Source organism: Haliotis rubra, unplaced genomic scaffold (genome assembly GCF_003918875.1).
Source record: "Haliotis rubra isolate DU_JTF1 unplaced genomic scaffold, ASM391887v1 Scf666, whole genome shotgun sequence".
NCBI classification, from domain to species: domain Eukaryota; kingdom Metazoa; phylum Mollusca; class Gastropoda; order Lepetellida; family Haliotidae; genus Haliotis; species Haliotis rubra.
In genome coordinates, this window is record NW_025767375.1 from 198900 (window position 1) to 224048 (window position 25149).

Below are 25149 nucleotides of genomic sequence, written 5' to 3' on the forward strand. Positions count from 1 at the left end.
ACAATATCCCTGCCCACCCTGCTAAGCTCAGCGGGCCCAGAACATTCGTCACTGCAAGCCCCCACGTCTAATACCTTTCAGGCAATCGATCGAGTAATTCTGGGGGGACCTGGTCGGCAGGATTCCTAGATTTATCACCTTCAGGCTCCGGAACGGGTCAGCAGAAGGCTTGGGTTCTTGTCTTTGTCCTTCGTTGCCATGGGAGTCGCGTGTCCCCCTAGCAACCAGCTCTTTGGGTGTCGCGAGGGGGGCACACGTCTACAATTATCCCTCGGACAGGTGAGAGCGGGGTCACCGCAGCGCCATCTGTTGTTGAGGACAGCTTCCGCTGCTCGGTCACCCGTCAATTACATTGTGGACAAATTGAGGGGTGACCTTTAAATAATACATGGGTGAAGGAGGGAGAGAGGGGCTTAGGTTATGGATAATATACAAGAGGGATGAGTGGACGGAGGGGTGTGGAAGGGGAATCAATGCATGGGGACAGAGCCAGTAGGGGGTGGTCATTAGGCCCAAGGTAGATCGAGCCGTGACTGATCTTTAACACGAAAGGTCGGGTTGTATAGAATATCACGAAGAAGCAGGGCAAGATTACTGGGCAAGGGGGGCGTGTGATGAATCGGCTTAAATATCGGCTTGGGCTGATCGCTTTAGAGGTACAACGCATTGTAATCGGATATATTCAAGGATAAGCGGGATCGATTCGTGGTCATTGGAAATAGTCAGGGCGGGTCCTTGTCCAAGGCTTAGTCTCTCTGATTTCGATGTATTGTGCATACATGGTCTTAAGACCACTAGTTCTGGGTACAACATTCTGAACCATTTTATTCCCTTAGTTTGTCTTATCGTAAATATTGCAACCGTCTGTATCTTAGCTTGGTAATAATACGCGCGAGTTCTGAGTAGTTTGAATTTCACGACAGCAAAAAAAGCCCATTTCTGTTGGCAGTCCGTGATGGGATTGACTAAGCTTGGGAACCACGGAGGCCTAGGTCTGTGGCACAACTTGAATTTTCTGACTGTAAAAAAGTACCGCAATTCAGTGATAGAATTGTCTTAGTTCCCGAGCATCAGGAGCCATGCATCTGACAGTTGGTCTCGGAAGCATTGCGAAATGTATCAGGGTTACCAGAATACAGATTAGGTCTGTATTTCCATTACGAGAAGCCCTGCCAGAAAATCATCACTTGACCGAACCCAGATGCCAAGCGTGCCTGGACAGACCAAAGGAATTGGAAACATGATCTTCAACATAGGTCTCTCCACTGCGATAAACACGGTCTCTCCTTTGAATATTTCCGAAGTTAATGGGCCGTGAAAAATATTCAGGTTCATGTCGGCTAAAACAAGATATCATTTAATAGCTTTCAGCCTTATTTCAGAACGGCAGTGGTTTAAAAAACAACGAAAACACCGAGCTACTTTTGATAGTTGGTTGGTGTAAGTGGAGCGATTGCCCAATGAGTCACTGTTCCACCCCCGTTAGATATCAGACAACAGCACGATGCATGAAATCTGCTAAAGCAACGGTCATCCTCTCCGAAGAGGAATACGTGATTATACGTGTCAGGTTCACGGGCACAGAAATGGAGTTGTACGCTCTCCAAGCTAGAGTAGCGTCTCTCAGCTCTGTTCGCAGCTCTGTTTGCAGCTCTGGGCTCCAGAACCCAACATAATCCTCCTCCGTCTCTTTGATGTGCGGGCCAAACAGTGCCGCGAGCGAAGCGTTAGCATGATTTGCAGCTTTTTCTCTCCTTGGTTGAAAGTTAATCAAAAGACAGAATAAAACACTAAAACTGATGCAGAAAAATAATTGTGACTTGAAGTCGTTAAGAATGTGTTATAAACTGAGCTTCAGTATGGGGGAATCCCGGTAAAGATTACAATGAGGGACAAGGATGGGGTTTTGAGGTTTGAGAGGGGATACCAATTACTGGCACCTTCATGCTGGCATTTCCACCGCTCGGAGGGGCACTACAGCTATATTTGTGTAAAGAAAAACTATAAAAAGACGATGTCATAACAGGCACCCGACAGAGGCGTTGCTCCAATTATGTCATCACGGCTACGGGGGGCATTCATGTAAAGTCACGCAACTCGTATGTCGTTGGTCAAGATTTTTGTTGCTTTCACCTATCTTATCACAGCACAGCTTTCAAGTATCTTATCACAGCACAGGTTCTGTAACGATATAGTATCTTACTCTTGTGAAAGAAAAAGCGACATTTTCTTTCCAATGTTTAACCACAAGTGCCCGATCCCATATTTACTGACGTCAACATATTGCCTCTGAAGTGTTCACTACACGGCAAACATTTTACTTGTAGACCAATTTTGCTTGACTGTATCTTTTCATAGGACACGGGTTGTATTTTTAAACAAAAATAACAAAAATGGATACTTTGTCACTGAATGAACATTAGGGCCGATACTCTGAACTAAATATAACTTCAGTTTGCAGTTTTTACTGTTCAGTATTTTTAACATCAACGGTAATATTTGAACAATTTGGAGTCACTTAAAGGCAGCAAAGCTAATTTCTTTTAAGAATATTTCTGCAAATGTATTGATCTACTGGAAGGGATGAGCGTGTACGTTCACAACGCAAAGAAGTCCCCAAGGAAAGGTGTTAAGACCGAAACTAAGATTTCTGATAATAGTCACGATCACGACCAATCAAGACGACTTTCATCTTCATCAACGCATGTCAAACCGGTCTTAATCCGTACGGTCACGGATTGGGATCGAATAAGGAATCCATATTCAGAATAACAGATAAAATCATACTAGTTCTTTCGAAGAAGCATATACAAGACACAGCCGTCGCTTACGCCTGAACTCCTGTGTCGAAACAATCCCATAACAGGAAGGTGGGAACTGGATGCCGTCTTGTGGACGACCGATGTCGCCGTGGAAGAAATGCTTACGTGTTCCACCGCCCGAGGCCTGGCTAGCCAGGATGACCAGAAATAAGTGCATCGTTACCAGGACAGTCTCACTTGATGCCAAAGCTTCACAGACGAAGATGTTAATGCTACTTACCGTTGTCCTAGCTGTGATGACACAATGCTGTCTCCTCGTCTCATTTAGTGGGAGATTCACACATAGGAGCCTCTCGTTCATTCGGAGCCATATTGGAGGTGACTAGTCAACTGTTTGTCTAGGTTTGGTCCCGACTGACGAATTACAGTCTGTTAATTAGTGGCGGGACCCCCGAGAAGAAGTAGACAACGCGGGGACATTGGTTACTTGGAAGTGTTCAATAATTTGATAATTCGGATTAGATTACTTTATGACGCCATGTACCAGAACTTATCAAAAGCAGCTTGAAATACACTTGACCAGTATTTAGATTATTTACATGAGAAACGACTAGTTGATTTGCAAAATTTTAAATGAATTGTTTTAAAACAATTTGGGAGTAATGTTTGCTGGAATTCTGCTCAGTGGTTCCATGTTATTACCATTATGGCCTGTTCAACTGACGACTGGGTGTAAAACTTTGCTCTGTAACAGTAGTTGTCAGGAACACCCGATGTCAGATGAGAAGCTGGAGATAAGGCTGTTTAAGTAGTTGTCTCATGATCTCTTCATTAAGGACGCGTTAGGAGGCACGAACTGCCAGTGAGTTATAGAAACATCAATAGGTTAACATGAAACCATCCAGCGAGTCCGCCGGGACAAGACGGTGTTTACATCCACCATAGACAGGTGTTTGTTCAGAACTCCACTATATTAATCTCCCATTAGAGACGACTGCCTTCAGATGTTCCTGGAGAAGGACCTGAAGGGCACCAAGTGGCTAGACCTGGGCCATGCAGACTCAACCATCGGCCCTGACTAAGGATACAGGAATCATAGTTTCATTTCACTGGGACTAGATATTGCTTTGTCAGAATGATGAGCCATGTTTCCAATAAGATGGTTGGATCCCCAATATGGTGGTTCATCAAAATGGCCACAACCATCTACCACAAGGCTAGCATAAATAGGAATCCCAATGCGTGTGTCTGCGCGCACGTGCGTGCGTGTTTCGGCGTGTGTCTGCCAGGGGGCACGGACGATAAGTCCGATAGAACATCTGCAACATCTGCCGCCATCTTTTATTTCTCTGATTGCTTTCTGCGTGTTCCTCACTATGGCTATTATTCATTTGCCACGCTAACTTACTGAAATTAAATAAAACACCACCAGAACACCAGACACATGAAACACATTCAGATATCAAATAATTCTAGACTTTACTGTAAATACAAATTACCTCGCTTGCACACATTTCGGAGTCATATGGAATGAGTCCAACAACAATGTGGTTCATACTGTTCCCTCAGAGAAGGACCAATGGTAAGGAAGGAAGCGAACACCTCACATACAACAAGACACGGAATTGCCTGTATAGGTTGGTAAGGGGAGCAAGGTACAGGAAATGTTTAACACTAAACCACGTATCGTAGATTAATTAACGAAAAGTAATAGCCCAACCATGCTGTACTGACGTATCATATCTGGAACACTAACCGTATAGAAGACGTACGCTTCAAATTCTATACCTTATTGATATTACGTCAACGGGACGAACTTAGCATGCGCTATAATCAATCATGGGAAAGGAAGAGTATTAAAGGATGCATAGGGATATATGTACATCTCGAAGTAGGCAGATACCTGCTCCAGTGCGGCCATTTAATTAGTCTTCACGTCGGCGAGGGGAGACAAATGCGGTTGATTTTCTAACCTTGTTTCAGAATACTTGAAAAGGTTCAACATATTTTTAAACTTTGATTTGTTTAGATTAATCTGTTTTGTGTAATTATATTGATATTATCACGATGGGAAGATTTCTTAGGCGTATGACTATGAGGATGACAAAGAATACATGGCACGATCACACTAACAGGTGTCTGTGATGTGAACAGAATATTGTATTTACTTCGATCAGGCTGTGAGTAAGGCTCTTACGAAATTAAGATTTCATTCAATACAAGTAAAAATTCGAACATTATTAGCTGATAAACGTTTCGACATTTGTTGCATTGACTGTAGGTTTCCAGATTTACCAAGGTCCCGATCAAAGAGGGTTCGCTATATTCAAACGCAATGAGACTAAGCCGCTGCCACGTCTGATTAAGTCTTCCGTGATACAAATCGTTTATTCCTATGTTCAGAAGTAGAATGCTGTATACATATAGAATACAGCTTGAATTGTCCCAGAAATTCCTTTGTCCCTCGCTATCTGATATGTGTCGCTGTCCCTGATGTACCTCGTCGGTGCACCAGATGGCGTTGTTACCTCGCCTCCACACTTGTGTGTCACCCGAGGATGAGCCAATACGGTGGAACTGCACCATATAACACAATGCTGAAAATATACAGGTGTCACCACCGGTGTGAGGAGGGAGACGGCCTTATAGCGAGTAAGGGTGTCGCATGCGTGGGATATACTGTTAAGGGCTTTAATAGGAAATTGATACATCGCTTACATTAGAAACTTTTTCAGCCGTGAGAAAAATAGTACATAACACACCATTTTAAACATCGGGATCGTTTCGTGTGGTATGTATAACTAATTAATCTATCAACGGTATCACGGATGCTTAAAAAAATCAGATGTTTTTTATTCCAGCCAGTCGAATAGACTGATTACTGAAATGTATTCGAGGCATAAGGGCTCTTGTTTTGTTAACTGTTTGCCAAATATTGTTTTATTTCATATAAGCAGTGGATTTGACCAACAAATGTGAACTCCAGCGTTTATGTTTTAACAGCGTGTGAGTATTGTTTTAGGCCGCTTTTAACACTATTTCGGGGGGGGGGGAACAAGAAATCGCTTCACACATGTGGGAATCGAACCCGGGTTTTTGGCGTGTCGTCTGCTTTGACTTCAAGGCTTCCACAGACAAATAGTTCCCTTGCCGGCGTGGTACAAGCACCGTCTCATACAGAGATGATACAATTTCCATTTATGCAAAACGTAGCATTCGATCCTTTCTTAAGCTTGTTTACAAGAACCGACACTTCTTCTTCCACAGACTTAAAATCTACGGTTGCGTTTCAACCATGACTCTAGGTATAGCCAGAACCAGTTTAGTAATTGTAACGTCAGCAACAACAGAAACCATTTGAGCAGTAAGCGCAGACTAGGAACCGTCGTATGTCTAAAGGTCAGCTCACTAGTCTCGTATCACCCACGACATTACATTACAACCGCGGCTACGCAGACGGCGGTGTATGTATTTACTGTTGCAGACGCTAGCATTTATCGCATAACGAATGTTAAGGGATTCCTGGAGACGTGGCAAGATTGGCGGATACCGCGCGACTCCACGAGACTGTCCACCTCGAGACGTATGATCGCCTATACATATGTATTGGGACCTTGCACAGAGTGGAGTGATGTATGCCGTCTCGTGTTCTATGTTGACTTCTTGTATCCATGCTTGTACAGCTGTATCCATGCTTGTGGATTCTCTATGTTTGTGCTCAACTTCGAGCATATTCATTTAATCATGCAAAATAACATCAACAGTACTTGATGTTTAAAACAACCTATACCATTCCTGAAATTCTTGCAATACAAACATCCCCGAACTATATGTTGATGTTATATATTCAGATTCAATGTTTTCCATTTTTTCATGTCAAAATTCGATCCTATTGTGGTTCAGATGTCATGCCAACACTGCATTGTGAAGATAAACACGAAGGTCGATAGGTTGTGGAATATAGCTTATTCTGTATAGTCCCAACAAAACTATCTGTCTTCATACTATCAATCACATGTTCGTCAGTGCCCAATTATCGACACAGAGCTGTAATATCGCCGACCTTGTCAAATAACAAACGGAATCCTTCTTATACAAATTTAGTCGTCAAAGGGGTGTATTTTTGATAATAATAAATTATGACACGTCAACTAATATAACCGTGTCACGGAACTTCATGTTGCGTGGATGTCTCAATTATACAATTTGGAAGATTGTAGAGCTTGTGTTGTTGGTATGTTGTCTAAAAACAGGTAGGTGAGTAAACATGGTCGGGCATCCATCTGTTAGTAGAGCATCTGAGGCACCACTCTTCCCTGTGGCTGAGACGTGAATGATCTGATGGTCGTTGGTTCAAATCCTAGATGACCAGTCAGTGACATACTCTTTCCCGTGAGTTTCAATGAAGTGGTAAGCATCAAACACATTTGCACCTTCCATGCACATTAAGCCGACACGCTGGAACACAGTGTTAATATGGACAACCTCTTCCTCTGCAGTGTCGTGCAAATTGTCATTGGCTAACACTGAAACCAGGACTTCTTCTACATCTTCGTCAATCTACCCAACGCTGAAGACTCTGACTCTCCAGCTTCTAACAATGATACTCAAAGAAGCTGAAGACTCTTCCTGACCAATGCGAGACCAACGGGTCTAACGTTAGTCTGAATATTTGAAATACCCTATAAATGCAAAACGTCAAACTAAGAGCACCTGTTTGTCTCATTTCCCAACCAATGTCTTACCTTTTCGCGATGTGGCGTTCTGTCCGTTGGGGGTGCTGTCGGCTTGTGGGGAGGGTAACGGGGAGGGTTCCCGGCTCAGCTCACTGTCAGCGCTGGACATGCTCTCCTGGGAACAAAAGCGATAATACAGTTTGTTGAAGCGTACGTAATCCCAATTCAACGTCATCTCATTGTCGTATTTGCCGCATCGTGTTCAATAAACTTTTTTTTCAATTCCCGATTTTTTGTCCCGCCAGGACAAGGTGCTTCTACGAACCTAATACAGGAGGAACTTTGGACATGGTTGCGTTACAGTAATTAGTTTCACTATATCTGTTTTCCGATTTTTTTTCAAAATGTTTACTCTCGTTTCAGTTTTGTTGTTCAGATACGTTTCATATTCATGATTGGCACTAATCCCAAATTTGGTGCCTAGATCGTGCCAACGTAATGAAAAAGGTTTCCATAGAAACAGTTATCTGTGACTGATGATGGAGTAATCACTGATCTCGAAAAAGTCACGAACTTGTTGAACTCCTATCGGACAAAGCACAAGTGTATTAGAGCCAAATTAACAAGAATGATGGCTCAAGTTTGTGACCTATGTCCACAGAAGACCACCAGCCGTTGTGGTCTTCAAATTAACGTTTTCACTGTTATCTGAATACGTCGAGAGGACGGGAGGCCAGTTTAACAGACTTCGGGTCTGGAAATCTACAGCCTGGCCATCACTCTTGCCAGAATTTATATGGATGCACAGCTGGGTCGCAGGACGCACCAGCGTCCGTATCGACCAGGGAGAATGTATGGAAACCTGTACCTGACGCCGCCTCACTGTAGCTGTGTTCGCGTCGCGATGGAGTAGTGTGACCCTCTCGTTTACTCCTGACACCCTATATTACTGTCTGAAACACGAGGCAGAAGCGAATCCTACTCCGAGAAAATTGGATTGGCAAAACTTGTTTACCACGAGTCCAAAAACAAATTTGCGCATCTCAAATGTTTGAAGTCCTTTCCCCTTGCTCTGATTTCTTCAGAAGTCGACATTGGGGACTTCAAGAATAGACAGCAAGAAACCAAAGGGTTTCATTGCCATGGTGATTCCCCAACTAGCGTTCTTTGGGGGAACCACGAGAAATGAACAATCAGAAAAGTGAAAAAAGGAAAAAGAAACTTTTTAGAAATTAAATTTTGAAAGAAAACTGAAAATTTCAAGGCATCTGACTCCGTTTGCTTCACCAACAGACTTAGTCGCGTCATCTAATTAGTTTTTAAATAGTAGACCTGCTTATTCGGGCGTCTCTTAGTTTTATTTAATTTCCTCTTTGAAAATCGCAATTAACTACTTGACATGTTAGATTGTTTAATACTGACAGGCCTGAAACAAAACAATAAGACAGCCTGACACGACACAGAGCAACAATAGAAATTGCAAAGTTAATTGTCTTAAATTTAAAAATAATTTAAGTTTAAACGTCACAGCCGTCCCATTCACTTATGTGACGACGTTGTGACAGGAGCGGTTCTCTGCGCTTCTTAAAAACACAATGCGGGCATTCTCATTATCTTTCAACTCGTTTTGACTAAAAAGTCCAAAGAACAATTAAATAATCAATATTTATGTCCTCGACGTTGAACTTATGTTTGAAAATATCGTCAGCTACGACGTTCACCTTCACACTCAACGTCGATTTCCACATAAAATGGATTGTAATTGTAATATGACACAACATAACTAGCAACTATGGATTTCCAAAATCACGCATCTACCTTCACTGAAAGTTAGTTATTGTATGTCACACACGAAAGGACAACACTGACATTTCAAAATACGTCTCAAGGGCGATGGAGAAGCATAGCTAATCGCCCTGAAAATTTATATGTAATATCATACAAATGACACATCTATAACAAGCATTAAATAACAACCACATAGAAGTAGTGCTGTGTACAGAATATATGTATTTTCGTTACGTAGAGTGACACTGACTATTTGTCAAAACATATCTGTGAGTAAAACTACCGCAAATCACGAACGTCCTCTTGAAACGACAGTTCATTATTTGATTACGACCATAAGGTCCTTAATGGTTAAAAAGGCAAAAAAGACATATTGGTTTGGAGTCACTGTATTTTGGGGAGGTTTATTCGTGGCATGGTTCAAACCTCTTTTTGTGAGTAAATTTTCATGTTTTCAATTGCATGTTGATCCCGCTTAAATGTTTGTAATGTCCATGGTACTCTTTAGGTGCACAATTTTAGTATCAAGTTTCCAACTCTAACTAAAATGCTAGTAGCCCATTGGTCGTCTGACAGATACAACTGCTTTCAACGAAACCAGTGTTTACTATCGCTGTGAAGAGCGCAAGTTTCATTGTTTTACATTACTGCTCCATTGCTATTTACTCTGTTAGACAACATATGCAAATAAAATTAGAGTATAACCGATACACCATAGTCCTCATCTTCAGCCAGTAACAACATACACAACGTTGGAAATGACGTACCCGCACAAACCACCTCGGGCAGTAGAATAGTTAGTAGTAATATAATATATTAATAGGTCGTAATGGCCTGCCAAAGTATCAATAAGAGAATATACTTTATGTATATTACATGAGGCAACAGTTACGAAGTTTGGCCTACAGTAAGATCGCTAGCCGCACTTATAATAGGCTTGAATATAATCGGGGCCCATTGGTGACCCAGTCCTTAAACCATAATGATATTTCACAGAATACTTTCCATTAAGACATCAATCAACACATGCGATATCAAACACTGAGATCAAATGCAGTCAACACTGAATATCAACTGCAGTCAACAATAAGGTCAACTATAACCAATACTAAGGTCATTTACTATCAACACTGAGGTCAACTGCAACCAACATTAAGGTCATCCACTGTCAACACTGAGGTCAACTGCAACCAACATTAAGGTCATCTACAATCAACACTGAGGTCAACTATAACCAACACAAAGGTCATTTACTATCAACACTGAGGTCAACTGCAACCAACATTAAGGTCATCTACAATCAACACTGAGGTCAACTATAACCAACACAAAGGTCATTTACTATCAACACTGAGGTCAACTGCAACCAACATTAAGGTCATCTACTGTCAACACTGAGGTCAACTACAACCAACATTAAGGTCATCTACAATCAACACTGAGGTCAACTATAACCAACATTAAGGTCATCTACTGTCAACACTGAGGTCAACTACAACCAACATTAAGGTCATCTACTGTCAACACTGAGGTCAACTACAACCAACATTAAGGTCATCTACTGTCAACACTGAGGTCAACTACAACCAACAGTAACGTCATCTACACCAACAGTAACTTCAACTACAATCAACACTGAGGTCATCTACAATCAACAGAAAGGTCAACAACAACCAGCACTAAAGTCAAATGCAACCGACACTGAGGTCAACTACAATCAACACTGAGGTCATCTACAATCAACACTAAGGTCAACTACCAACAACACAATGGTCAACAACAGCTAACACAATGTTAACGAACAAAAGGTCATCTACAAACAACACTAAGGTAAACTAACACTAAGGTCAACTACAATCAACATTCAAGTCAACTACTTAACGATATATGAGAACATCTGAGCACTATGAACTTTCTCGTGCCATTTATTTTGTTTTGTTATTGGCTGTTTATCATTGGTTTACTTAACAAACAACCCATTTGAAACCAACAAAATGTCATGACATAAACACACAAAACCGACCAATTTTATATAATGTCCACAAAACTAAATGTCCCTGTATCATAGGTACATATGCACTGAAAGCAATTAACTTTCTTTCTTTGACGTGACTACACCACAGGGATGTACATTCTACAATATTAACATTAATTCAGACACTACCTCATGTAAGCTATAAGCTTTGAGAGTCTGTAGGGTAGCCTAGTGGTTAAAGCGTGCGCTCGTCACGACGAAGACCCGGGTTCGATTCCCCACATGGGTACAATGTATGAAACCCATTTCTGGTGTCCCCCGCCGTGATATTGCAGTAATATTGCTAAAAACGGCGTAAACCTAAACTCACTCACTCACTCACTATAAACTTTGACTTGTTACTGTAAACGTGCACAAATACCTGAACATAATTAATCTACTCCGACGTGCCTTGTAGCCAAGTAAGCGTTCCTTTCTTTCTCACACTCTTTTTCACGTTGAACACTGGGACCATCCTTTGATATGTACAACCATTGACTTGTGCATCAAGACAACTGTCACACAGTAGCAGGATTTCCTCTACATCTTGGTCCTGTGGTTTTCAACGCTCTGCAAGTCTAACAGTTGGCCTTGTCTGACGTATGGCGCCCGGGTCTTTGATGTTAGGCGGCCTGTTTTTTTACAGACTGGTTTATGACTTATGATATCATATTAAACGTGACAAAAACGCATTATCAGGGATTATATTAACATGACAAAACGAAAACCTTCATTATTCATAACTTTTGAACTATAATACCTACTTAGGCGCTTTGAAGCGTACGACCTTTGCTCTTCGACATACTAATTATTATCGATTTAAAATATTAAATGATCTCATTGATGACTTATTAATTAACGAAACCGAATTGATGTAATCCATTTCGTGTGGTAACGCTACACAGTTTGCATCTTTGTCGTGTAACTAGTTGTGACAAATGGTGCAATGATTTTGCATTGAGTGTTGTCATACAGAAACATCGCCCATCTTGTTGAGAGGTTGTTCAGTATTCAAGACAACAGTTTCAGAGGCATAAAGTCAAATGGACCAAAGTAAACAATGATTACCACTAACACATATACAAACATATGCGAATGAGTCATATTAGCTGGATCATAACAAAATAACATATTATCATGGAGAAACAGAACGAAAGATTTTCAGCTCCATTATGGACAATACAGAGTCTTCCTACACGTAAATTATTAATGATATTCAGGATGTATATTGATACTTAGTATTTCAACGGTTTCTGGTTAACATTGACTTACTATCTGAATCAAAATTTGCTTTAATATGTAGGTGGAGCGTACCTAAATAATTACGTGTCTGTCGGGGAACTCCTCGTGGATGCTTGCCACTGATTACATTTCCACGAGTCAAAATGGCGGCTCAACCTACCATTTCATCGAGCGAGAATCCCCCCACACCTGTGTCATTCTCTGCAAGGGAACGCTCAGCCCTCCCACTAACCCCCAACCATCAACGCACAGGTAAGTTGAGGACGAAAATCAATAGCGCAGCTAAATTAACTAGGCTTTGGCCAGAGCTGGAAGGGGATGCTGGCTTAATGGTATCTCGGAGAGAATATGGGCGAAGGCTCACTGAAAATAAATAGCATTAGAGAGGACTTAGTTTGGTATCTTCCTAATCATTCCCCTGTGTAAGTCAATCAATAGGAACTATTACTGAAAATATCCAAGAAAATGTTTCTCTGAAGAGATTTCCAAATTTGTTTGGTTCTGAGCACCGAAACGCACCCGATGTAATCCCGTTACTTGTGCAGGTTTTGCATCATCGGGAGACCTGATCATGAGAGCCAGTGGTCTCAAGCTCAGAGACGAGGTCCCCTTTGTGTGGTATGATTTCATATCATTATCCGCGTAATCATCATATCGAATTCATGAAGTTCAACACGCGTACCTTCCGATGTAGGAAGGAGACTGGTAATTGATACTTTGTATCACAAAAATATTTATCACTTTCGGAATACTACCGTCCCTTTTAATCCCATGGTCTCTGGTTTCGTCATGTGATTTAGTTAGTGTGTGTTGGCCCTTGGCCATAGATAGTGGAACGCATTAGGCATGATTCTCCTGTAACGATACAAGGTTTTGTGTGTACCTCGTTCGTCTAACTCAACGTTAAATACATTGAGCTTCAGCTCTCTCAAAGTCATTGCTTTGCCTCCCGAAGAGAGTTAGTATAAGGAATTATATCTAAATGCTTGTGTATCACCTCTGGGGACAGACATTATCTTTGGAAGCGGGCCACGTGAATTAGCCTACGCTTCGCGGTGGAAGAGAAACCCACATTGGTTTAAGTATACATACATTTACAGGGAGATAAGGAGTAAGGTATGTCCGATTAAAGCTGATGTAGACAAGAACACCCTAGTAGTTCAAAGTACGTATCATATATAACCATGCCACAAGCTGGGCAAAAAGCACATGGGTATTAGTGAGTGAGTGAGTGAGGTTTTACGCCGCCTTTTGCAGAATTCGACACGAGAAATGTTTCACACAGTGTACTTTTGTGTATAAAAATTTATACTTATTAAAAGGTAGGCTGTAACGTTATAATTACCCCATAGCCTGCTTACAACAATAGATGGTGTGTATGTACTTTATCAAGGCATATGGGAAGATTACTGGCTCCATGGACCATAGGAGGGTATTCAATTAAATTTGTCCTTGTGAATAGACACGTTTGTGATTTATCATATGTTCAGGGCTTGCTGTGATTCGACACACATACATGCAGGTACTCGATACGTGTTTAGTGCTTAGTTGACGCAGATCAGTCCCATCGTATCCAAATCGTGTACTCGCGGTCTTTCATTGTCGTGTGTATGCATGGATGATTTTGTATAGGGATGATGCGCATTTATTCCACAGCTTCAATAATGGAGGTACAGTAAACAAAGAAGAGACAAACTCAGATTTGAACATGTCAAGTTATCAAAACATAAAAAATGTATTTATCGCTTGTTATTTGGTTTTAAGTATTATGGGTGTTAAGCTTGGATGATTTCATTTAACACGGGTACGTGAAGGAGAACGCAAATTTGTATTTTCAATAATATTCGTTATGCATTTGAATGATATAATTGATTTCATTGCCTATGTCTTCCTTAACTCCCAAACATATTTACTCAATCAGCATCTATCTTCACTGACTAACTCCGCATTCAATCACAAAACGGTATCACTGGGTAAATGTGTTCTGAGCCACTGTCAAGAATTATTATTAACACCAACATCATCATTTTGCCACACTCGTACAGAATTTCTGCAGTAAACCACAATACCTATAGCACACAGAGTATCACCCTGCCACACCACTAATTAAGGGTCATGTGCACGTGTTCTAGACGATGTATACCTACGCCGATGTGTCAACTGTATATTTATGGTGGAGTGTTGTGACATGCCACTATGTGCTATCGACCAACTTGGTAGAAATACGTATGTATGGGTTGTCCCATCATGGCACGGAGAGGGCCCGCGACCGTGACGTGAACACAATAGCAGCATCAGCGAGGCATGGTCGCTTTGTGCGACAACGACAACCCACTTGTTCACCTATGGGAGAGGCGACGGCTGGCTTCAATTGTTCGAGATGGTTATTGGAGGCACGTTGTCTCAACGACACAATGTTATACCGGGCCAGTTTTCAAGTATTCCGATCGATGAGTAATTAGGAAATGTGTACGTTCGAAACCGCCTGTGAGTTCAGTAAATGGACACAATGTAAACTATGTCCAATTTCTCATGTACTACTTATTACCCTATCTACTCTGTTATCCTTAGTATTAATTTCAGGATTATATATTTACATAAGTATAAGATGGGACAGAGATGGTTGACATACTTTGTAAATTAATCGCATAGCTGAAACCATGGGCACAGCCAGTATAAGGGTTAGTTAAAAGTTAGTTTAAGCCACAATATATATGATCACAACCACATAAGGATATAAACATGTTGGTTGATAAGAAATAAATAACACCAATGTCCGCTACTCTGATAAATTTCACCAGAAACAGCCGAGGGGTAACACGACATATTTACAATTCCATTTAACGATAACATTAATGATATTCATAACATGGATACACGTACATACATTAGTGAGTAAATATAAATATGCATGAAGTGAAAGAACCAAGTGTGAAGGTAGAAGAGTTAACTAAGGGCACACAATTCTGTTAGTCGTGTGTGACCAAAACATCAGTGTAACCTCCTTCCAGGTACTAGAAACTGTTCAGTGAGTTGAGTTAATCAATAACGAAACGGGATTGTCTATATGTAGTAGAAAATACATACCGTATCACCCTAGCGTATGAAATGTGATACCGACTGTTAAACCCTTCGTGCAGCTACAGGGACCAGGTAACTGTTCATTATATATGCATACACTGTTACTCGATAGCTTACGCACCACACTAGCCACATGGCGTCGTGGAACATCTCCATATCAAAACCTTGAAATAATGGCCCTCCACAAGAGCGCGTTATCGTTTTCGAACTATAAAGCAGACCTCGTGAAAAAAAAGTTTACGTTTATGTGCATAACACCTGTGTAAGACTTACCTATGACAAAGCCACACAATGGACGCGGTCCAACACAATTAGACCCGACTGTCGACACATCAATACGTGAGGGTATCAGCTGGGTGGGGTCTGTTATGGGACCGAGGTTGGCAGCGTGGTGATGAGACAACGGCACACGACGTCCTGACGGTAACAACTACCTGAACGATATTGCCTGCACAGCTTGGGCTTTCACCCTCTCTACCACTGATGGACGACCGATAAGGCCCTTCGATCGCCCGTCTCGCTTCAGCTGTTGTCAAAGGGGAGGATGGAGGGACAGTGAAGCGGGGTCGGGGGGAGGGGACGGGGGTACTCCGGTTAATTTTAGACACTCTGCAACAGCTGTGACGCGTGCTACGGCAGTGGAGTTTTTGTCCGACTGCAAACACCCAGGGCCTATGGAGGTTCGAGTTATCGATCGTGTCGGTCTTTTGTCATGCCCACATAGGGGCTACGTGATTCAAGTATTTAGCCTGCGATAGACACAAGCGCATTCGCCGTCCAGGCAGGGATAATTTGGTCCTCTAAACCCCAGCTAGAGGCTGGTTGTGCCTCCGGAACATCTCAACCGATCCAGCAGCCCGACCAAATCCGCTTTCACTCGCTCTGGGCTCCCATCCCCTCACTACCCTTGACATCAAAGGGAACAAAAATCCCTCATCAAAACAGGTACATAAAGTTTGTAGGAAGAAGGAGGCCTCTATCATAAAATAGACAACGTGTGAATAAAGTCAAAATGAAAAGTACAAGGAAATACCTTTCTATATCCCTGTGATGTTCTAATCAGACGTACAGGTAAGGCCAGGTGAGACAGCGGTGAGCTCGGCGACCAGGTAGCTGTCGATCGACGCGTGTACTGTAGAGCATACCTTCATTACCTCTGGCGGCTTGGCATGTCTGTCGCACTGTTTCGATTAATTTTACCTGGATCGTAATTCCCTCCACATGCGTAGGGCAATCTCAAAATCGAACGAGCCCCGTCTTACCTTGATTCAAAGACGATTTTAACAGCGTTCTCGGACGTCGCACAATCCGATTTGGCAGTCGAGATTTTACTCCTCAGCCCCATCCGCCATTTTGGTTATCCCTCATCACAATAGTAGTAAGGCAGCGTGTGCCGTATTCAGCACCGACCGAGCCCGGCTGATGATAACGGGAATGGGGCGCGGAGCACAAGGCAAGTAAACAACAACAAATAAACAATATCTACCTCTGGCTTGGCCTTGCTCTGTCGTGTTGATTTTTTGGACATCCTGAATATGATGGAGTAGGCACAAGCGCGGCACTTGTCTGGGATTAAGATCAGCCCAGTTTGGCACCGCCACAATGCAAGTAGATAATTGTCACTGCTTTAATTAGTCTCAACAGCCCTCTGTGCCTCGCTCTTAGTTTCTTTCAAAACTTGTTCCCCGGCTCAAGTCAAGCCCTCACACCGTCCCCTCAGCCAGAGAACCAAATTCAACTGCCGCCTAGCACCGTTCGTTCTCTCCCGGTCTCAACGCCTCGCATGAGGGTAAGGCAATTATCCAAATATTCCAAGTCGGGGTACCCCTTGTTCCGAGCATGCGTGGACTGAGTAATAATGGGACTATTAAAAGTGACAAGAGGGATGGTTTGACTGCGAGGGGGACAGACAGGGGGTACGAGCCAAGCGCTCCCTCTTTATGGATTAATGTTGTTTGGTTGTCAATAGCGGCCCAAGGGGTTCACGCGGGCCTCCCAGTTATTGATCGCGCGCGACTGGCACGCGCCACAGTTAGTTGGAAATGACTTTTCAAGCCCTCCTGTGCATATGTTGTACAGAGGGGTTCATAGACTCTTTGTATTGGTCGGAACAATAGAAAATTGAAAACTTGGCCATAATAACGGGCATTGCCACTCTACATTGGACACTTGTCTCACTCCTTTGTCAATCAACATGCATCATTTAAGGGTAGGACTAGGTTGAGGGCTTGAAAGAGGCCCGTGCTTTTATTACAAGAATTACATTGAGTGCAAAATAATTTAAGTTCGGGTAAAATAGGCGTAGAATAATTTTACAACCATTCTCTCATTGGCTGGAGACAGAAACAGCTCGAGTTGGTTAAGAATAAAGAGGTATGTAATCAAACGACTAAAACGCTGCTCGACGACATGGCTGGGAGTGCCATTTATATTTCACGATTGTGCTACAGAGGGAAAGACTGGTCTCCATCCTCCGTGCACATCGACCAGAGGGAAATAAGGCTTCTCTAGGCGATGGGCTTTGGGGTGCAACAGTCGTCAATACGACTGGGGAAAGTTAGGGTATAAATCAATACCGACTCTCCTCTCGTCAGCGGCAGTGCCGTGATCGCCCGCCCAACACCGACAACAGCGGTGCCATGGTGCAGCGATGGGGTCGGCTCAACAACGATGTACTAATGGCCCCGTGATAACAGACAGGGAACGCGCTCTCAACGTGGGGCCCGGATTAAATAAGCAGCTTCCAGAACCAGGATTTTATGTTTTTGTCGATGCAACTATTCGTTTAGTTTAGTTTTTGTCCCTTCAGATATTTCATGTCTTAGTAATTATTTGACGGATCAATTTCTGTGTGCCCGTGGAGTTTGCACGGGAAAGTTGAGCTAAACGGGTTTTTAGGTTTATTTACAGAATATGGTAAAAAGCGTAAATGCTTTTCTTTACATTTGAATAAAAGAATGTGTGCATAGGTAAGCGATTATTGGATGAATTAAAGGCTCCTTGAGTAAATTATCAAAGTTTTTATATGCCGTATTTGTTATATATACCGCATAGAGGGGAGTTACATCCGGGTACTGCTATTTCACAAGGTATTAGCTGATAATGCGAAGGAGCAACGACAACAATGATTTTTAAGTGGTGTACGTCAGATTCTCTTTTGTTAGATTAAATATCAAGACGAAGCCCCATCATATAAGTGAAAAAGATACGATAAAGAGAGACAGAAGTCATAATGATGGAAAAACAGAGAGGAAGTAGACAAAGAGGATCCTACAATAAGAGAGGATGAAGAAGATCGATCGATGCGAAGATGAAGGGCCATTGGCAGAGAAAGCATTACATTTAAAATAAATTGGGAGATATGGAGAAGCCGAAGATGGTGAGGAAAGGATAGAGAGAGAAAATGAGATGCAGGAATAAGAACCAGTAAAGGAGAGTGATGAGATATGAGAAAAAAGATGAAGAGAGAAGAGACGAGAGAAGATGAGGAAGAAACGTGATAAGGAAAAGAAGATATAATACGTGTGGAATATGAAGAGGTTGAGAAAAAATGATTCGCGGAAAAGTGGTGGATGTGAAAAAGTAAAAGAAAGGGTTGATAGGGAAGAGAATTGAATGGTAGACAGGGTATGAAAGGAAAGGGGGTGGGGGGATACGAAAACGGGACAAACTGGCTGCGAAAGATCCACTCACACAAAGGTCGAGTCTCCACAATGAGAATTAACTGTCAAACAAAACCACCTCCCGCGAACAACAGCGCAACATGTGTTGACATGACGTCACCATGCAAGAACAGGTTGTTGATAATCGTTAACTTTCAACTGTTAACGTTCGCAAGCAGGTGCCTCTTGCTCCGCTCCAGCAACACATCACGTGCCACACACGTTGCCAAATCCGTTGAAAATAACCAAAAAGCACTGTAAACCCCAAACCACTAGCGCTACGGTTGCTAGGAGTCAGTATGTGTGAATGGAAGAGTGCTAACAGATAGTTGACTTTTTATGGAAAACTTTCTAACTAGTCAAAAAACCAAACTCGCCTCGAAGCCGACATTTGGTTCATGAATTCGTTATTTCATGAAAACTGTAGCCTCTTCGTGTACTTTCATTTATGAAACTTTACATTCATGTATACAGAAAGAAGTTGTTTGAATACCAAAAAAAATACCACCCGCCGGGTACCCATCTTTAGCTGCCTGCAAATGATAGTATACATTTGAAACCTGGATTAGGCTTGAAAATTACAAACACTATTGAAACGTCACGTGGCTGAAAACAGTCGCTGAAATATTATTAATAACTTAAGGTCCAAATATAGCTTGGATTTTACATACGTTAACATCCAGTCACCATTTTCTGTTTTATTTTTTTTAACCCTCATTAGGTGTATTCCTACTTTCGGTCGTCAGTTTATTTGGTCCCATATAAACTTCAAAGGAATAGGAGAAGTACACACGATGTAAGTACTGTTATACGTCCATATCATGTTTGTTTTTATGTATACAAAAGCGTATTTCAGCTTCTGTGCTCCCTGATATTTATGACAACAAACAAAATTCAATATCGATTGAAATTTCCATTTTATGTTTAATATTATTCAATATTTTAATTCTCATCGTTTACAGGGCAGCAAAATGACAACATTTGCGTGAATTTTCATTTGCGTGCGTTTACCCGTTTCTGAACACACAGTATGTTGCTATGGTTACACAATTATATGACCACCTGATGTTAAGATAATTACATCATATTAAAGTGTAAACCGTTGACTCTGTTCAAAAAGAGTATTTGCAGTTTATTGCTCCAAACAATATTATCAAAATGCTTCAAATATTGGGTTTTCTGAAGTGACGCTCCTATTTAATTGAACAAGTCTAAGTTGAATTCATTTGATGTTTCGTAATGTTTCCTTTCTTGCTGGTGGATGTCATGCGTCAAATAATTTAAAATTAAATTTGATATTAATAATTATTTGCAACTTTACAACCCGAAGAACAAAAGACTTTTACGAAAATTGACAATTCTCCTCCAAGTGTAAACATTTAACCTTTAACCCTCAGGACAGTTTATCCATGACAGTTTATCAACGTTCTTGTCGAAATCAACGAACAATTATAGTCACAACTCGTTACAACATGGCCCACTATGATGTCAAAACTAATTATTACGCATAAGTTGCTGAGATGGTTGTACGTACTTTCGAATGTTGCGTCTTATTTCATTCATTGTGGACGCGCGTTCTCTCTCTCTCTCTCTCTCTCTCTCTCTCTCTCTCTCTCTCTCTCTCTCTCTCTCTCTCTCTCTCTCTCTCTCTCTCTCTTATTTTCTGTTTTCATTTTCACGCGCAGAATACTGATAACATCTGACAGCAAAAATATGCAAAATATAATATTTCTAGACGAAAACAATGATGTATTTATTCCGCATGGTACGAACGTGAAAGGTCATCCCCGATGTCAAACAGCGAGGCAGACTTGATGCTGAGCGAGGTCCGTGGCAATGGAAAGTGGAACACGAAAAAGAAAAAAAAAAATCAGACACGCTTCTTTCGAAAATATCAAATCTCTTTAATACCTTAACTGCATCCCAAACCATAATATTTTCCCACACTTACCAGGGCAAGATCCAGTTCGACATTCACCTTGTCTAAATTTACAGTCACCTTCCAAATGCCAACGCTATATAATAACGTGTCATAGATGGTGAAGTCAAACTGTGTCATCGTGTGGAGCGGGATATGTTTTAGATTCAACTACTAAGTGAGTGAGTGGGCTTCACACATTACCCATGTGGGGAATCGAACCCGGGTCTTCAGAGTGACGAGTGGACGCTTTAACCATTGGGCTATCTCACCGCCCCTTTCAACTAGTAATACAGAAATTGTCATTTATGTTATATTCAGAACGGTTGCTGATCAAGCTGATGACGATGACAATGACGATGATGATAATGATGATGATGATGATGATGATAGCGATAATATTCAATCTTTCATAGCCAATACCGTTAGACTTATCTCAGTCGGGCCTGAACCACATTAACAGTAACAAGAGTTTCGAACTCGCAACACGGACAACTTCACTTTTTGCTCAGAGGGCCTAAAATATGGTCATTATTAGTTTAAAATATTATCAGAAGGACATTATTTTAAATTACAAGTATTCTCAGTGGTCCTGAAACACAGTAACTGTAACAAGTATGTGTAATGGGCCTGAAACATAAGCAGTGACAACTGTAAGAGTTCTTAGTGGGCCTTAGTTATTGTCAATAACAGTAACACTGGCTGAAACATCGCAAATTACAGTTGTATTTGCGGGGTTTTGGGGTTTTTCCTAAGTTTTATTCACACTGCAGTTGAAATTATCTTGAGGATATTCATACTGCTAATAATTTTTACGTGTATTTCGAGGTGCCCTAAAAACAATCGTCAAATATAGGTATTTTTAGTGACTTTAGATATTGCCCCAAACATGATTTGAGGATTTGAACCCACGATCATAGGTTTCTGGCACAACTAAGGGCCGCAACTCTACTGCATGGAGTCGGTACACCTTGGCCGGCTGCATGACCCCGCTAAGAATACGAAGTAAGCTGTACAGATGTAATGTCTGCAGCAGGCGCAGTTTAACAGTGTGAAAAACAAACTTTGGTGAACAAGGAAGTGTCGAGATTTGAAGCCTTTGTACCTCGCCAAATAGGACGGTCACCACGGATATCGTGCTTCAAACAATGGCAACAGAACTGTGCATTTGCTTCTCTTTGACAAAGTCACATATAACATGGCAACTTTAGTACTGCGAGGACTTTTGCTGTAGACAAGTACAACGCACACGCACAAGCACACACGCACACACACACACACACACATATAATTATACTTATATCTATAATCTTCATCTTACATATGATCTTATATATTATCTTCTCCATCCCGATAAATGGGACTTGACTTCATGTCATTATTATGTTTTACAGAGTTCAGTAGTATGCGGCAGGGAGGTTCTGGGGGATCCTGGCACAGTCAGGCTGGTAAGGCTCACCATCAGTTGAGGGCCCTTGCCCCTCTCCCCCAACATCACCCCCACGCAGTCGAGTTATCATCATTATTATTTGTATTATTATTAAAAAATCAATACGACACAATATATTCTACCAAATATGCGAAGCACAAATCCGGTTCAATCAGTATTATCTGTGTACACAATATCTGTCCCCCTTAAAGTATACGCCCACAGATAAATTTTATGCTCCTAGTGTCAAGATCCACAAGTGTCAAGCGAACCTTTCAGTTACCTAACACCGTTTCCGTGATGGATACCAAGGAAAACCTCGCACCTCCATATCCTGACTCGACGTGCGTCCCTGGGTCTCGCGATCTACAGCTGCCAAGCTCACAAGGAAATGCTGCCTACATTTCTGCGAGAAACTGGCGATTAATTACCTGTATCCGATCCCGTATTATCAATTAAATAAAGCCGAGAGGCATGAGACACACATACAGGACAATATATACCATGTGAAATGACTGTTGATATTGGGTATGGGATCGGTCAGGTGAGATAAGAAAGAGGAGAGGGGAGCGGCGCAGATGAGGATGGGAATGGGGGTGTCCGTGTCGGTCAAGGCGATCAGTTTAATATTTTATACATAATCTTGTGGTTTGTTTGAAGTTTATCTTCCTCCGTTTTAGAAATTTTCAAGGAAATAAGAAGGCTCATTTTGGGACCTTATTGGACAAGATTTTGATCTGCGTGGCCCATGCTTGTCGAAAGAGGCTACTAACGGGATCGGGTGGTCAGGCTCGCTGACTTGCTTGACACATGTCATCGTATCCAAATTGCGTAGATCGATGTTCATGTTGTTGATCACTGGATTGCCTGGTCCAGATTTAAAGACCGCCAACATTTATATAGCGCACATATCCAGGCAACTAGTGCATGCTCAAGGCGCTGATATTTTTTTCCTCGATCATTGGATGTCAATGGCACATCGTGTGATCAATCTCAACTCCCTGGGGAGTATACATCTCTTGCAGCCACTAGGCGCACCGAGTTATTGTGGCTTTCTCACCCTAACGATGGTGACAGCTGGGTGAACTGGGACACATAGTCACAGTACTTTGTCCAAGTTCACTGCACGTTACTGTACCCGCAACTAGGTGTTTGCATGTATTCATGTGGCCACCATCTGGTCATTTTCGAGCGGATTCGTGGGTTCTTTTAAGTGCACAGGGCTGTGTACTGTACACTAGGGGTTGTGACAACACTGAAAGAGTCTGCACACAAAGTTGACTCCAAGGTTTTTTACACCAGGTCACAGGTGGGCTCAATCCCGGCACCTCAACCTCGATGGATCACTAGCTCGCCCACCGCGCCCCCTGGTGTTGCATGCTTCTCTCAGATATTCTCCAGAGCCGTAGAAGTGACACTTTCGCGTCATGGCCATTTTCGGAGTCGATCAAAGCTGACTGCGTGATTAAAAACGCGTTAATTGTTGGACCATGTTTATTTGGAAAAATATAATGATACGCCCAATCTACTTGTACTATATCTACACAGGGTGTGTAAATTGGTTGGGCACATGTGAGATTCGAACTCGCCGTCATAAGGAGCTGTAGGTTGGACAGCGAATCAGATTCGTCGTTCCCTTTAGTTGTTATATCGTGTCTTATGAAACTAGTAGTTGTTTTATCACAAATGTATCAGCAAAGGAATCGAACACACACAGTCTTCGCGAGCGAACACGCAAATACTGGGCTACTCTTCTTTGAATATATTGGTATGGAGAGACATACAGGGAATAGGGCCGTGAGCTTGGTTTTACGCCATTGAGCAATCACCAACATCAAGGCAGCGGAACACGAGGCATACCTATATAAGTAAACGAGGTCAGGCCTTCGGCGTGCAGAGGCAACACTTTAACCATTAAGCCACCCCGGGCCCCACTCAGACTCTGAGAATACCGAGGGATAGGTTGAGATATATTGGAATGGCGTACAGTGAAGGGGTTATTTTAAGATGTATTTACAACACACGTAAGACGTAAAGAGGCGAAAAAAGTCCAAGGGCAACGACCCTATGAAGTAGTTGGTGCAGTTGTTGACGTTGTCATCGAAGCAGTCTGTTTACCAGCGACGTGGGCAAATTATACAGGTTCGTTCAATTATTTATTTGTTTCAAACATGAAACGAGGTGGTGTCATTTCGAAAGAGTCCGATTGTGGATATTGTGGTGTGTTGACATTTATATTAATTGGCAGGGATCTCAGATCGTTATGGGATGGGGTAAATATCAGTATGCGGGGAAGTATCAGCGATGTGACGCCGGTACAGCGTGATGACACGTCATGGGACACGGGGATACATTTGTGATTAACCGCTAGGAAAATAGTCGGAGAAAAGTACAGCGTCGTTGACGAAAAGTGACAGTTTGGTTATTTTCAGAATCTAACGAGAATGGGATTTAAAACTCCCAAACGTTTCATGACCCGGGTCAGGCTCAGCAGTCAAGGATGCGGGGCGATATTACACGACTATAGAGGTCATGGGTTCGATTTTCGCTTTGTGTATTATAATAATTTCAATGTAT

The 25149-nt window shown here is 42.0% G+C and overlaps 1 protein-coding gene across 1 annotated transcript in view; it reads right to left on the minus strand.

Moving 5' to 3' along the window:
* LOC124257555 (nucleolar protein 4-like) overlaps positions 1-25149 on the minus strand; it is a 125415-nt gene that overhangs the window by 24795 nt on the left and 75471 nt on the right. The window contains exon 4 of the mRNA XM_046691653.1: positions 7508-7613. Coding sequence (XP_046547609.1) covers positions 7508-7613 — 106 coding nt within the window. The remainder of the gene's footprint in view (positions 1-7507; positions 7614-25149) is intronic.